Source organism: Pyxicephalus adspersus, chromosome 1 (assembly GCF_032062135.1).
Source record: "Pyxicephalus adspersus chromosome 1, UCB_Pads_2.0, whole genome shotgun sequence".
Taxonomy (NCBI): domain Eukaryota; kingdom Metazoa; phylum Chordata; class Amphibia; order Anura; family Pyxicephalidae; genus Pyxicephalus; species Pyxicephalus adspersus.
In genome coordinates, this window is record NC_092858.1 from 8,250,546 (window position 1) to 8,266,297 (window position 15,752).

The 15,752-nt window shown below is 38.8% G+C and overlaps 2 protein-coding genes across 6 annotated transcripts in view; both read right to left on the minus strand.

Annotated features, from left to right (window-relative positions):
- The window catches only part of CAPN5 (calpain 5), a 63,052-nt gene that overhangs the window by 16,036 nt on the left and 31,264 nt on the right, over nucleotides 1-15,752 (minus strand). For all 5 annotated transcript variants that reach the window (XM_072401678.1, XM_072401669.1, XM_072401698.1 and 2 more), the window contains exon 3: nucleotides 6,579-6,710. In XM_072401678.1, coding sequence (XP_072257779.1) covers nucleotides 6,579-6,710 — 132 coding nt within the window. The remainder of the gene's footprint in view (nucleotides 1-6,578; nucleotides 6,711-15,752) is intronic.
- Nucleotides 58-2,249, minus strand: OMP (olfactory marker protein). Its single transcript, XM_072428297.1, has one exon. The coding sequence runs from the start codon at nucleotides 1,437-1,439 to the stop codon at nucleotides 960-962; it is 480 nt and encodes a 159-aa protein (XP_072284398.1). The 5' UTR covers nucleotides 1,440-2,249; the 3' UTR covers nucleotides 58-959.

Here is a 15,752-nt window from a genome sequence, read left to right on the forward strand (position 1 = left end):
ATAAGTCGTTCTAACTACGGAAACGGAACTGATAATAAAATAGAACGATGACATAGATAAAATTTAAAAAGCTCTTTATTAACCATGGGACATACTTATATATAAATACATTCTGGAGGAAGCAGAGATATTTTTCCAATGACAACCAAGTAAACACATGGCAGGTTTGAGCCGGCATTGTAAATAATACTAATAATAATATTTATTAATAATAATAAAAATAATGATAATAAATGCAATCTCACAGTCCAATAGGAAAACTTCCAATAAGGGTAAATAAATAGAATCAGCCAATTGGAATCATTGTTAACAGTTCATGTGAAAACCACAGATTAAGCAGATGGTCAAATGTGTAATATTTGATTTGTATGCACAACTGGACTGCTCACACCATACAATACATGCAAAGTAAATGGGACCTCCTAATATACAAGGATAGTAAAATAAAGTACTTTATATTATATTTGTATTAAACACAAAGACATGCAATATATAATGTTAACTCAGTTGTGGTGGCAGCATTTGTTTTCCCTTTCTAGGCCTTTTTTTTAACTTAGTGACCTTCCACTAATACGTGTTTTGGGCAACAACGCTGTATGGCATCTATAGAGAAGCAGCACTGATGCCCTAGGAAAGTTCCCAGACTAAAAATGTGGGCAAACTTTTATGGAGATCATACATTTCACACCACCAACTCAAACTACTTTAAAAAGTTTTAGATTTGCAAATATATTCTTACACCAAGCTAATAAAACTATAACCCAACCTTTGTCATGGTGCAGTTACATCATGGTGACCATGATGTAAATGGCCACGTTGTCTTAAACCCAAAATTGAAATTGAAAATTGAAAAAAAAAGAAAAAATAGATTGCACCAAATACACATTTTAGAAATCAATAGTCAACCAGCCATACCAGTTCTTTCTCATTTTTCATATAGCACCAAAATTTAAGTCTTTTCAGGCTTTGAAGCCAACCGAACATTGCATATTGGATGGATCAGCCCCATCTAAGAAGGCAAGGATGAAGTACATGACCTTTCGGATTTTGGCGAGCTCGCACAACCTTTCCCCAAATTCTTGCACATCTGCTTCACTGCATTCAGCCTCAGTCTGTCCCGATTTCATCCAGAAGATGGCTGGTGGGTCAAGAAGTTGGCGGGTCATGAGGTTGGTGAGGTCTGGCGTCCAGTGTTGGGATGTCCCGGTGATGATCACCTTTCCTGGTGTCTTAAGGTGGACCTTCCACCATAAAAATTTAAGCTTCTGCTTGCTGAAGTCCAGACGATAAACATATTCATTAGGCTTTAATAATTTTTCACCATCTTGGGGTTTGGCATTCCTTTGCTGGAGGCTGTGGACGCGTAAACGCATGCACTTGGTGAGCTGCGTGTCTTCAATGAAGGGGAGTTCGATTTCTGAAATCTCAGAAGCCATCATCTTTATCTTTCTCAAGGAGAACTCTACAAGAGGTCTTCTCGCTGTATGTGGTATCGTTAAACTGAGGCTTTGGTTATCTATGTCTCTTCTCTTCACCTTCCTCCCTCGTTCCAGTGCTAAGCAACCTACTCCATTGAAGCAAGGCCTCCTTGGGGATTATTTGCGGATGCTCTCTTGCCTAATTTATAGCCTAAGCACCACGTAATAGCTTATGTAAACACATCTACAGGGAATGCAGAAATGGCGTAGGTAACCTTAGAAACTCTATCAGGAGAAAAGAAACTGTATTTATACAGTTAATAAGATGCCTTTACTGTACATCTCTCCAAGCCTGGCTGAGGGTCTAAAGAATAACAACTATGAATTTATTTCTTCTAACATTACCTAGACCACAGATTTGTCCATTATTGTCAGTGTTGCTCCATAGGACCCGATTTATTAAAGTTCCTATCGCTATAAAAGATAGACTATCATGGAGACTCGTGGAGACATCCATTGAGACCATGATTCAGTCAAGACCTTAAAATGGTCATTCTAACTAATATAACTATATTCACCTTCATTAAACCCCTGTAACCCCAGGCTGTTAATGGCACAACCCCTGGTGGTGGGCCATCATCACGTCCTTAGCTCCCAGATGGATACTAGGTATCAATATTTCCAATGGTAATGGCCATCCATTACTGAGGCAAGACAAGAGAGGAAGACCCCAAGACTAGTTAGAACATACCTGGATTAAGAGAAACTTTTTTTTGGGGGGTGAAAGGTTTTGAAGGGGTGGGTATGCAATTTTTTCCAAAAGTGGAGACCAGTAATAAACAAAACTATCGAAATTAATAGAATCTACTTATGTACTACCGCAGTCATATTTAAAGTTCATCAAAGTTCTTTGCTCCTAATGCTTGAAGTCACAATACTCATTCAATTCTGTGTTGTGGAATATCCTTTCCAAACATTTACAGAGACAAATTTTCTATTAGTTCAGTCAAAGTAAAAAAAAAAACAAAATCATCAAATAAATATTCAACTATTTCCATTGAGCACTGCACAATCTAGCTTAGGAAATTCCCTTGGCTTTCTATGTGATTATAACTGATCAAAGAATGCTGGCCAGTCAAATTTTCCAATGGTTGGCTGCCTTGGGTATATTATTTTAAACATATTGGCAATCAAAAATTTGTTACATATATAAGCAACACAACAACTACAAAGTGTTATGAAGAAGCTTAGAACACTCAAAGAATCATTGAATCAATGCAAGAGCTTACGTCAATTGCAAAGGGCAGCGCCCATTACATTCAATCAAAATCCATCTTGTCCTGGTTACTAAAGTGGGTTTTGATTGTTGGTTTATCATCACATGCCTAGCTGGCAGTAAATAATCTACATATTACAATCATTAGGCTACAAGCTCCGGGCTAGCTAATTGAAGCACCAGAGTAGCATTTGAGCTAATGAGCTTGTTAAAAGACCTCCTTGTAGACTGTCACTAATCCTTCACTCTGCAGATATAATAATATATCAACATTATTTGTTAGGAAAAGAGCTATTGGAAATCCCATTTCCCCCACCTAGGCTAGTATATAATGAGAAAAGTAAGGAATAAAGGCTACTTGCCATTATTGGACCCAATGGTAGTAGAACACATTTACATAACATAGGGGGGCTTATATTTGACATTATTTATTGCATGCTTGGTCCAGGCCTGGGACTTAAAATTATGGTAAGGTAATGCCTGCCAATTAAATAGCATTTAAAAAGGTTATGAGCAATGGAAACCAACACATAAGTCAGCATAGCTTTCCTTTAAATAGATCCTACTTGGCACTATGGAGCCATTTTTTTCCTTTCCTGTTCATCTTTCCATAGATTGCTTTACATTGCATCACTACCATGTCCTCTATAGGTATACACAGTTTTTACTAGGGATATACAAAAAGTTGGACACCGTGACCCTGCCATCTGCCATCTTCCTGGTAAAAAAAAAGGCACATATATGAATGCTTGAGGTGGCCAAGAGTACATTTTAGTGTATGCAATGGGGAAAAGGGACAGGTGAGACAGATAGGACTTTAACAGGAAGTGGAACTAAACTCATTGGTCGGTGGTGAGCGTCTGCCATAACCAGCAAGTATGCACAGCATATGGCACAGACTCCCCAATGTGCACACCCTGCAGTGATGACAGGACCTGGACCCATCATTGCCGCAACAGAGAAAGACACCACCTTCCCTTCCAACAAGGACTTCACCATCCTGTAACATGTCCAATCAGTCATACCAGAACTGGTCATTCCAGCACCTGCAGGGCTTTGAAAGCATGAAGTAAAGAGTTCCCCAGTAGAGGCTTTTAAAAAATGGCACCCACAAGCTGCATAACTGAACATACTGCATGGGTTTGTCCGCTCACAGCCAACCCATGCCACTCATTCTGATCTGCTCTACACCAACCCTTTTGCCTATTTGCCTCTCCCATTCTATTTTTTGGTTCTTCACTTTACTCTTGGATTCATCTCTTATCTGGCTTAGCTTGGAAGAGGAATGAGGCCATTGTTCCGTCTCTTACACATTTAGGTCCTGCTCACTATAAAAGAATGTGTACACGTTAGTGTTTTGTCATTGGAAACAATCTTTCATGATTGTTTCCAATAACAAAAGACTGAGAGATGAATGAAGGAGTGCTGTACATACAGCACCGTTCTATATAGAGGGAAGAGAACGAGCAGCACCCTGTTGTGGTCTTTCCCCTTTACTTCCATTGCAGTTGTTCGTCTTCTGTCATTCGTGGATCTGCCAGGACGGATCCATGAATAACGTTGGACGACCGCTGTATACATGTCATATTTTTTTCCAAGATGAGCCCCGAAGCTCATATCAGACGAGAATTATCTGATGTATGTACACAGCCTTACCCAATAATATACGAGTCTAGCAATCCCTCATGTGCGTCTTTCAAGAACACGGTGATCTTCTTCAGCCATTAAATATCTGCTATATTGTTTCCAGTGGCTTGATCTGTATACAGCACTTACACATACAAAGCTGAGCTCTATGCCACAAAGTGCATGTACCTTACAGCGTAGAGCTACCAGGAGCCAGGGCTTCATTATTTTTACAAACGAAGCAGGCAATTACTATGACCTTTGGGTGTCTGTTTTTTTTTTTTTAGTTTGTTTCAAGTGATAGAAACATCCTGTAATGTAATGAACCAATCAGTCATACCTGCTGGTTCCATTAAGACATGACACCTCCGCCCAATCAAACTTTGCTAAAACTTACCCTAGTACCACTCTTTCCTATCTCTTTTCAATGCATGTTCTTGTCATTGTAAGCCTTATCTACAGGTTCAGCTGGTATGTAGAGAATCCATATAAGCATGTAATACTCTCGTTGAGTTACTGTTCTTGTTTGTTTCAAGGATACGGTACCCATTTTACTCCTGGTAATGCATCTGTGATGGAATTAATTACCCCCCCATGTATTATGAAAAAAGAGAAAAGAGTGAGTAAATATTATACTACATTTGCCATGTAATTTGCTGCAGGAGTCACACACTGGAATAAACAGTGAATTCTGCTCTCCGGGGAGGTAGGGGGCACCACAACGCCTCCAGGCAACTGAAGAGGGAAACCAAATCTAATGAGTCCTCTGTAGACTCTCCTGACCTCAGCATGTGACCCCATGGGGAAAAAGAACGCAGCTAAAGCTGAAAATAAGATATCCGAGTCAGTGTAAACTCCATCTTTAGCTGGGTGTGTGATACTCTACAATAACAACATTTACACAGAAAGCTAAATAAAGTATAAGTGTTGACAGATGTCCAAATACACAGTTCAAATGCTTAACCGTGAACGGTCTTGTTTGCCAAAAAAAGCCTGTCATTCTGTTCAGCAAGTTTTCTAAACCAGACATTACAAAGCCTGGAAAGTTTAATTTTCTCCACTATGGTCAAAGCAATACATTTTTATCAAGGCTTTGATTGGCTTGTGAAGGAACAGTAGCTGTCTGATGAGGCATCTCTCTATTCTTCCCTTTTGTTACCACCCAATTCTTGAAACTACCGTGTTCTTATCCAAAATTGGCTTCTCTGCACAAGTTTGGAAGCTTGAAGCCAAAAATGCTTCATTGGAGGCTTTGAAAAAAAATGGCGGTCACAAGCTGCAAAGCTGGACATATTGCATGGGTTTATCAGCTCACAGCCAACCAATGCCACTCATTCTGATCTGATCTACATCAACTCATTTCCTTTCCCGCTCAGGTTCTGGTTCTTCATCTTCCTCCTGCTTTCATCTTTTGTCTGTCTTCAGCTTGGAAGAAGAATAGTGGAGCAATGGGAGCTGGAGTTGGTATGAGTGAGGCCATTGTCCGGTCTCTTATATTACTACACAGTATTTATATAATGCCGAGATATTACACAACGCTTTACAAAGTCCATAGTTATATCACTATCTGTCCCTTAAAGGAGCTCATAATCTAATGTCCTTACCATAATCATATGTATTGAATACAGGGGGAAGCCAATTACCCTAACTGCATTTTGGAGGAAATCCATGCAAACACAAGGAGAACATATAAACTGCATGAAGAAAGTATCCTGACCGAGATTTGAACCTTGGACCTAGTGTTACAAAGCCAAGAGTGCTAACCTTGAGCCAACTATGCTGACATTAAGGTCCTGCTCATCATAAACTTAATTTTACCCCATGATATATGCCCTTACCATCTCCTTTGAGAGTCTTCCCTCCACCCAGCCCTTTCAAGTACACATTTCCCTTTCAAAAAGTTGTAACCACCCCTCCCCTGCCTGTCCTTCTTGCCAAGTTTGCCACCTCAAAAAACCCATTTCATACATTTAAGTCAAACTGTTGTGCACCAAAACCTATTTGAAAAAAGAACAACGAACATGCAAAATACTCCACATGGAAAAAAAAACATAGAAATTAGAATAAGATTACAGATTACAAAATTGGATTTGCTGACCACCATGATCAAGGGTGCCAATTTCTAATTCCAATTTTGTGTTTGTCTTCTGCCCAACTGTTATTAGACTTTAGGTCCTTGTAGAAGATTGGACACTTAAAAGCTTTAGGTGAGAAAATGATCAGATCCTCAGATGGGGTGACCAGTCTGGACTCCTTACCTTTTGCCACAAGGCCTCACGAGATGCCAACGAAGAGCAGGCGGCCACAAACCAGCAGTTTCCAACCTGTCCCTGATGCAAGTCATGCGAGCTAATGCCATCTACAAAGAGGTGAGGATCATTGCAAAATTCCTGCAGGGAAAGAACAAGAAATGAGCAAAAGGAACTTTCTAAAAGAAGAAAAAAGTTGGCATGCATCAATATTCCAGGTAATGAAATTAACACATTTGGATTTTAGAAAAGTATAAAATTAAAAAATGTCCAGATAACTGCAGCAGCCCCCAAACTCATGATGTGTCAGGGTAGTTTAATTTCCTCTTTGTTTATTTGAAGGTACCCATCAGTACCTGGCACAGACAGTACATGTTTGAGATAAGGTGACATTATCTGTTCTTCATTCTACAGCTCCTGGACTGAAATGGTCTACTTATTCTGCACACTGGGAGCTTCTCACCGTTTTTGGAACAATAGCTGAAAGTTATTTGTAACCCCCAGGAGCCACTTATAGCTCATTGCACCTCCATATTTGCCTCCCCTCCTTAACTCCATTGCATTTTGCCAAATGTTAACATTTTATTAAAATGAAAACCTTCATAGGTAATGTAGATAACATATGGTAAAAAAATAAAAATAAAACATGTTAAATATGGAGTGGAGAAATCATTAAACCCCAAGTACAGTTGGCTTAAATGTTTAATGCAGCGTGGTCCTCCTCCTCTTCCCCTCTACTTATCAAGTAAATTCTCATTTGGCTGTGGTGGGTTAAGTACAAATACTTATTTAGCCCTTGCTGCTGCAGGCATTTATTTTTTTGTTTTTTGCCTCCCGTATCCTAAAGCTGCTTCACCAGTCACAGCTCCGAATTAGTCATATACAATGCAGGAGGAGCAGTCTTGTATTATATGGAAGGATGGCGAGGGTCCAACTTCATCCCGGATAGTGCACACTGGCAAATTTGCAGCATTGCTGACCCTTCAATGTGCGCCTTCATACAGAGCTTTATGGAAACATTATTAGGTCACCAATGCAAGCATTAGAATATAATTTAATATTAACTGATGAAATAGGAGCCGCCCTAAAGCCAACTACTTATCTAGTATCAGCATGGCCAAGTCAAATGTTTTTATAAGGATGATAAGCCATTACTTTGGCTGCACTTAAACGCGGATATATGGGGTCTGTGAAGATTTAGGTTTTACTTTTGGAGAAGGTGGAATTAGGTATGAACTAGCAGCCTACGGATGGATATTTGCTTGTGTGAATTCAGAAAACTTTAGGATACTAAATGGCAAAATCATTAAAAAAACTTTATAGTTGATGGTGGTATCTGCTTCTTCCTGTGTCCCTCTCTTCTTGCCTCCCTGCCTATGTATGTGAAGGAAGACTCCTCATTTAATTACGGTAACATCTCCTAAAGAAGTGGACCAGATCCATGAAACGTGTAGAGCATGTTTCATGCATATATGTACTACATGTTCTGCTTTGTAATTACTTGTTTTTAATGTTTGTATTAAAGTTTGCCAAAACTATTGGTATTGTACAGAAATATATCTGCAATATAGCTGCTGTTAAAGTCCCTTAATTTATCCTTTTTCCAAATAAACCATCACTGATGCCAATAAATTGAGTTCTGTTTATTGCTTATTTATTGATTGCAAAACAAATATTTGAAACTTTTTGCGTGCATCCCTGTTTTCCCCTCTGGCTGACTCATTCATATTGCAATGTTGTATTAACCATCTTGAAGGTGGGGCATATGGGGGTATGGAGAATATAAAGAGACGTTTATGGTAACATCACATGACATTGGTACTTTGATTTTTATTATGCATATATATATATATATATATATATATATAAATTGTAAAAGATTATGACATGTTTATAGATGTTTAGGCGTCAAATTTAACTACTGAGGAAGCAGATCTATCAGCGAAATGTGTTGAGTACAAGAAAACAATTTGAGGCCTGCTTAGCATAAAACTGTGTTAAAGTTCAAAGGGGACTTTTTTATGCTGGTAACCAAGAAGAGTATTCCAGTATTTGGATGCTGTGAAAGTCCCACATTTTGTGTGTGTTTTTGCAGATTGTGTTGCAAGTATCAGCATGGCCAACAAGTCCAATTTATACTGGCCAGTTCAGGCAAATATTAGTCAGATGGCAACCTTAGATTAGGACAGGTTCACTTTGGTCATGACTATGGACTTTGTACAGCGCTGAGTAATATGATGGCGCTATATAAATACTATGTAATATTAATAATAATTGTTTAGTTGTGTTATTCTGCATGGTTTCCATACATTGAATTGGGAAATCCAATAGGTTCAATTGGCTGGCTAATGCATTACAATACAACTAAGATCATGTTGGTGCGTTTTTGAAAATGTAAATTTAGATTCAATGGCACTTCAATGCACCAACACTGGTACCATGCCTTCCACAAAATGTATATTATCCTGGAACACATTGGTGTTAATGAGGAAATAATTGCAGCAGTAGTTGTCACAAAACCTTACTAACAAGAACTCCTCAGGGGAAGCAATTGGTCAATTAATCCTCTGATGAATAACCACCAACACCTGTGTCCAGGTGTAAATTACTAACAAGGAGCACAAATACCCAAGATCTTTGTAAGCCGACCATTAAAGAATGCAAAATGCAAAACTGTTACATTAAATAGGGATTGCAAATGACAGACTAATACAGACAGTGATACAGGAGGAGAGGACCCTGCCCCAAAGAGCTTACAATCTAGTAGGTGGGGGAATTTTACACACAATAGGATGGGCTCAAAGGGGACTTTTTTATGCTGGTAACCAAGAAGAGTATTCCAGTATTTGGATGCTGTGAAAGTCCCACATTTTGTGTGTGTTTTTGCAGATGGTGTTGCAAGTATCAGCATGGCCAACAAGTCAAATTTATACTGGCCAGTTCAGGCAAATATTAGTCAGATGGCAACCTTAGATTAGGACAGGATCACATTGGTCATGACTATGGACTTTGTACAGCGCTGAGTAATATGATAGCGCTATATAAATACTGTGTAATATTAATAATAATTGTTTAGTTGTGTTATTCTGCATGGTTTCCATACATTGAGTTGGGAAATCCAATAGGTTCAATTGGCTGGCTAATGCATTACAATACAACTAAGATCATGTTGGTGCGTTTTTGAAAATGTAAATTTAGAATCAATGGCACTTCAATGCACCAACACAGGTACCATGCCTTCCACAAAATGTATATTATCCAGGAACACATCCAGGAGTTAATGAGGAATTAATTGCAGCAGTAGTTGTCACAAAACCTTACTAACAAGAACTCCTCAGGGGAAGCAATTGGTCAATTAATCCTCTGATGAATAACCAACAACACCTGTGTCCAGGTGTAAATTACTAACAAGGAGCACAAATACCCAAGATCTTTGTAAGCCGACCATTAAAGAATGCAAAATGCAAAACTGTATAGAAGGGTCAGCGTTGCGTGTTACATGCATTGCTGCAACAGAGAAGGTTGAATTTGGTTTGTCCATTCATGTCCAAAAACTGTGCCCTGTAATGACTTGACGTCCATGCTGATCACATTCATTTTTTAAATATTTACAATGACACAGCAAAGCAATTTTCAGTGTTGTGAGGGATGTGCTAGCATCAGATGTCATTTTTACCTTGCGGTTTCTATTATAGGTCACCTGTACATGTATTTTCAAAAAGTACAGCACTTAAACTTAACCACTAGGGGGCAGTAAACGGTAATGAACATAAAAGGCATACCAGTAAAACACAACTAAAGCCAAAACTTTTTTTTTTTTTTTTTTTATAATTTTTCTACAAAGTTGTTTAAATAGCTGTGACTCGGATCTGATTTGAGCAAACCGAGTTCCGATCTGACATTAGTATACTTAAAAAAAAAAACTAAAATACAATTCAGAATTTCCAAATCTTGCCAAATTTCTCTAAACTGATCAGATTGTGCAATATTTTCTCCACCTTCTAGATCGTAAGCTCCTCGGGGCAGGGTTCTCTCCTCTTCCTGTGTCACTGTCTGTATCTGTCTGTCATTTGCAACCCCTATTTAATGTACAGTGCTGCGTAATATGTTGGTGCTATATAAATAAGGTTTATTATTAATAATAATAATAATAAACATAATAAACTGATCAGATTGGATGCAAGTCAGATTTTTTTATGTGTTCTCAGCACCTCTGTCAAAAACGTTACATTTTTTAGTTTTTTGCTGCCAGCATCCTACATTTGCTTTCTTTTACTTTATTTAAAAATGAAATCCATTAAGAATGGTCGTCACCAAAAGAGGAGTCATCATTGGAAGAGATTTCAATCCAGGTCCAGTCCCTTTCTAGGCTAAATGGCACCCAAAGTCATCCAACCCTCACCCTCTTGCCCTGGAGGTGCATCATGTCCTTTCCCAGGGTCAACAGCACTGCTCACATGTCATTATATGAGCAGCAAAACCTGTAAAGCTGCATATTGACAATTGTTTTGTCTGTGGCCCGAGATGATCATTCGTTAAAATCTAACATTCATACAGCCATTTCATGACGTTGTTACGTATCAACCATTAGCTAATAATGCTATTGTATTGTATTGTATTTTGGTGGGGGGGGGGACACAGAAGGGAGTCTCACACTTGTCCTACCCCCTTCTGTCTCCATGGAATAGAAAAGGTATGTCTGTATAGCACTGGTTAGGGTTTCCTGAAACAGAAATGGGAAAACAGAAAAAAAAAGTTAAGTTAAAATGTATTTAACCATTTTCCTGGGAAAAGCCTAAAGCAAAATTCTTTTTAAGGCTTACCCAGTCCTCAACACTTTAGAAAAAATGAAACTGTTACTATGTATGGAAATCCAGTGAACTCCCTGTTCCCCATATTCAAGTGTTGGCGGGAATTATTAGATATAAATATTGTATTCTTAGCGTAAGAAATTTGTTTGGTACATACAGAATATGGGTGTGTTCACCGTACTATGTTTTGCGGCTCCAGACTATTTTTCTTTAGTGGAAGAGGAGGCAAAATGGCTCTTTTGATAGTAAAGGTTGCTGACCCCTGACCTAGGGGAAATCACAAAGGGCTGAGTTTATGGAGGCTGTTAGGTTTGTTAGCCATGTAAGTATCTTGTTACTGAAAGGGTCAGAAAACTTTTCCACAAAGTTAATTTTACCCGTTTGCCCCCGCAAAGAAATATCACATGAATGCCATTACATATGTGTATACTCGAATATAAACCAAGGCACCTACTTTTACCTGAAAACACAGGAAAATGTGTTTTCATACCTATAACCTATAGATCTTGCTCCCAAGTTGCAGAAATGTTCACATGACTTTATCTGCTTCTTAATCTAATGCTCAAACCTGTGCAATTGGATCCCATAGGCTTCTATGGGATCCAATAGACCTGGGTGATCCAGCCAACCTAGAATATATCTGGTCCAGGATTGAAAACATTTACCAAATAACAAGAAATGATTCATTCCAGGTTTGCTGGATCACCCTGGTTATTCCATGATCTTTACCAGTCTTGGAGAGCTTTAATAAATCAGGCCCAATGTGTCAGACAATTCAACTGTAGAAGAATATACAATACTCCAGTATTAAATGTAAGCTTGCATGCAACAAGCCAAGGCTTTGTTTAACCAATTATAATGCAAGATTATCTTGGTCAATACAAATGTTTACAAAGGGACGTGTTGTTCTCCTGGGTGAATACGTGGAGTTAGAGATGAATCATCCTTATGGAATTATTGGTGTTGCCATTTTATATTAGGACTACACGCTACTAACTGGTTCATATTTTTAAAATATAAATGGGTACTTTTACCCTAAATAAAAAAAGGAAATTGCAAAGACTCGAATATAAACCTAGAGCACAAAATTCAACCGTCACTGCTAGGCAGTTAGACCCTGAGGATATAGATAACGGAGGCTGAAGAAGTAACCTTTACTGCAAATTAATTGACCGCTTTCATACTGACAGCCAGCAGGTGGAGCTCCAGTCCTCTTTCACATGTTTACAGTGCAATTCTTAACAACTTTGCTGAAAGCAACCTGTTGCCAGAACCCAAAAAAAAAAAAAAAAAAAAAAAGAACACGTTAAATACATTAAATAAAAAATTGCCCCAGGCTGTGGTTTGGTGTGAATTTTTATTCCCCTCGCTTGAAGGTTGTCGAAGAATTTTCTACTTTCAACAAGCGAAAATCCCTTTAAATGGAGCCGATTCTGCCTGGCCTCTGGTTATTCACTATTCATTACTGAGAATTCACATGGCCTGGTTTATGTGTATGAATAGATCATGGATTGTATAGGACCAGGGCCCCGGAGGACTGAGTGTATGTTATCACTTTCCTCTGGGTGACACAGGAATAATTCATCGCCGCTAACGCACGGGGTGTATACGCAGCACAAAGACATGAGCCAGATGACAGGCTCAGCCAATGGGTGCAGAAACCTCAGCGAGGACATAAAACACATCCAAAATGTTCTCAGTTATGGTGAAAACCACAAGAGAAAAAAAATCTGAATCTTCAGAATCGAATAAACAACACTGCAGAACGTGGGAAATATTCTTCAAGAATTCTATGGCTGAAAGCAAACAGAAAAACAGCCAAAATTGTCTGGGTTTTTATAACTGCCCCCGAAAAGGTTCTCTAGTGGGAATATTAGAGAAAGCAGGAAAAGGAATTTAACAAAACTACAAACAACAAAAAAAGCAGGAAAACTACATTGACTCGAGTATAAACCTAGGGTACATGCAACTCTCACTGACTGCTAACATTCAAAGCAGAAATGCTACTACAATTAATGTAAATAAATACATCAATGGTGTGTTATTTTCAAAACATTTAGTTAAAAGGGGTAAAAATAAACAGGATCAGTCTATATGACTTTATCCCCCCCTTTATATTTTTACAGGTTAAAGCATTTGGTACTTTTGAGTCAGTTATGATGGATCACTTGTTTTTATGAAATGACACGATTCACCTTTTGTGCATTTTCATTGGTCACCAGTTGATGGATCTGTGTCATCATGTAACGTGTGTAAATAACTCTAATAATTAAAGAATCAGACAGCAACGTTTTTTTTTTTTTACATTAGAAATCGCACCACCTAGTGGTTTGACACAAGTATAAACTAATTTTTTTTTTTTTAAATGGCTTTTTGATGGAAATAAAAATCTAGGTTATACTCGAGTATATATCAAAAAAAAATTACAGGATATTGTTTTTAATATTGCTTCTAAAGTTATCTTTTTATTTTGTCTGCCTTTTGAATAATAGCATAATAATTATTTTTCAATCGGTTTCCTCTACATATATATCTCTTTTTGATCTGATAACAAAGGGTTAATTTAAAAAAATAAATGAAAAACAAACAGCCTGTTCACAAGAGAGGGGGCGACAACACATTACTCATTATATTAGATCTATATGTTGTCACCTTAGGACTGGTCCCCCCCATCCCTTAACAGAAGGAAGGTGTTCTGTAGTCCACATCGATATCAGAGAATGCCAACACAACTACAGTGTCAGAAAGTTATCACCTTAACACAAAATCTCTGGCAGCATCAAGAAGGAATCTTTCTTTTATCCTTCGCAGTTATTGAACACAGATACTCAAATAGGAGAATTTCATTGTTCATGTTTACAAACATGTTAAAGATTTGCAATGTATGAAATCAGTGTTTGCATTCCTTGCATCCTGAATTCACATTCCGTGTCATGAAGGAGTTAACAGGTGTGCGCTGCTGGTGGCTTCCGGTGTAAATACCTGAGATAGACTTAAGGTGTGACGCTCATTTTACAGATTGTCATTGTCACTAAAACAATCCCTAAACTTTGAGCCTTGTACAGGAAAACAGGGAACCACCACTGACTGCAATATGAAGGCCGCAGCTGCTGAACTCCTTCTGAAAATGCTGCTTGCCTGGCTGTGTCCGGCTTCCATATATCCCAAATCAGTGATCTGGGGTAGGTGGTAATTGGATGGGTCAGTCACTCACAGTATTGAAACAAAGAGAACAACAACACTGGCCAGGTAATGTGATTTACACACAGCTAGTATAAGTACCTGAATATGTCTTTATATCAGCTTCTGCAGATTAGTAAATGAAAGGGGAACAGAATCAGCCAATCAGCACGTTTTATTTGGGAAGCACCCCCACACACCTCATTCCTAACTTCACATAACCCTAGCAAGCTTCTGGCTGGTCACATGACATTGCAGACACCTTTCTCTTCTGTTTTGGCAGCGGCAATCTGATCTCGATAGTGGGCGTGTCCATGACAGCCTGTGCTCACAGGAAGTGGGAGGAATGATGCTGGTCATCAATGTGGGGGCAGCACCAGAGAGGCGGGGATTTTTGCAGCAAAGTGGCATTGTTTTAAACTTATATCATGGAATTCTGCCTAAATCCTTGTGCTGTGTACATCATGTATATCAGCCTCTGTGTCATTCCATCTGCCCCCCCATCATTGCCCTCAGGCCCCCGTCATTCCTTCCACCCCCTGGCAAAATCCCCCTCATCCATCATGCCTTCTGCCCACCAGCTTCCTCTTCATTCAATTTGCCTTACAACCTTCCCCTTTGTCATGAGCTGAAACACGATACAGACGGCTGCTGTCATTAACGAGGAGAGGTTCTGCCAAGATTGTACAATGAACTAACAATGCCGCTAAACAACAGTACATACCGATAGAATTCTGCAGTAAAGAGGAACGCCGCTCGAAGAGGAAAAAAAGACATGTGATGTGCACAAAGCTTGTTTCGGGTAGGGAAAACTAGGTGATCGCCCAGGAACCCCACCTGCTCCAGGGCCCTAATTTACAGAATGGCATGGGGTGCAGGGAGCTGGAATGCCCATTACATATTTCAATCAATAATCGAGTGGATATATATTGATTAATTTGCATTCAGATAGATTACATAAAATGGATTGTAAAGTATAAATTATGGTACATATATGGTAGATATATATTCAATATTCAATTCTTTTATTCTTTCACTTTTCATTTATGTATGTAAACCCAACCCATCTCACCTTACCACATCCTGGCTGATAGGGAGCGGTATTTGTGGCCATTTTTAGACCAACAGGGAGAATTTTGCCGCGGCTCCAGCTGCTGTCCCAACCTCTCCCATTCACTTTGGTTGTGAATTA

Coding starts and splice junctions, on each gene's coding strand:
- OMP (XM_072428297.1), bottom strand. CDS start 1,439: ATGATGGCTTCTGAGATTTCAGAAATCGAACTCCCCTTCATTGAAGAC.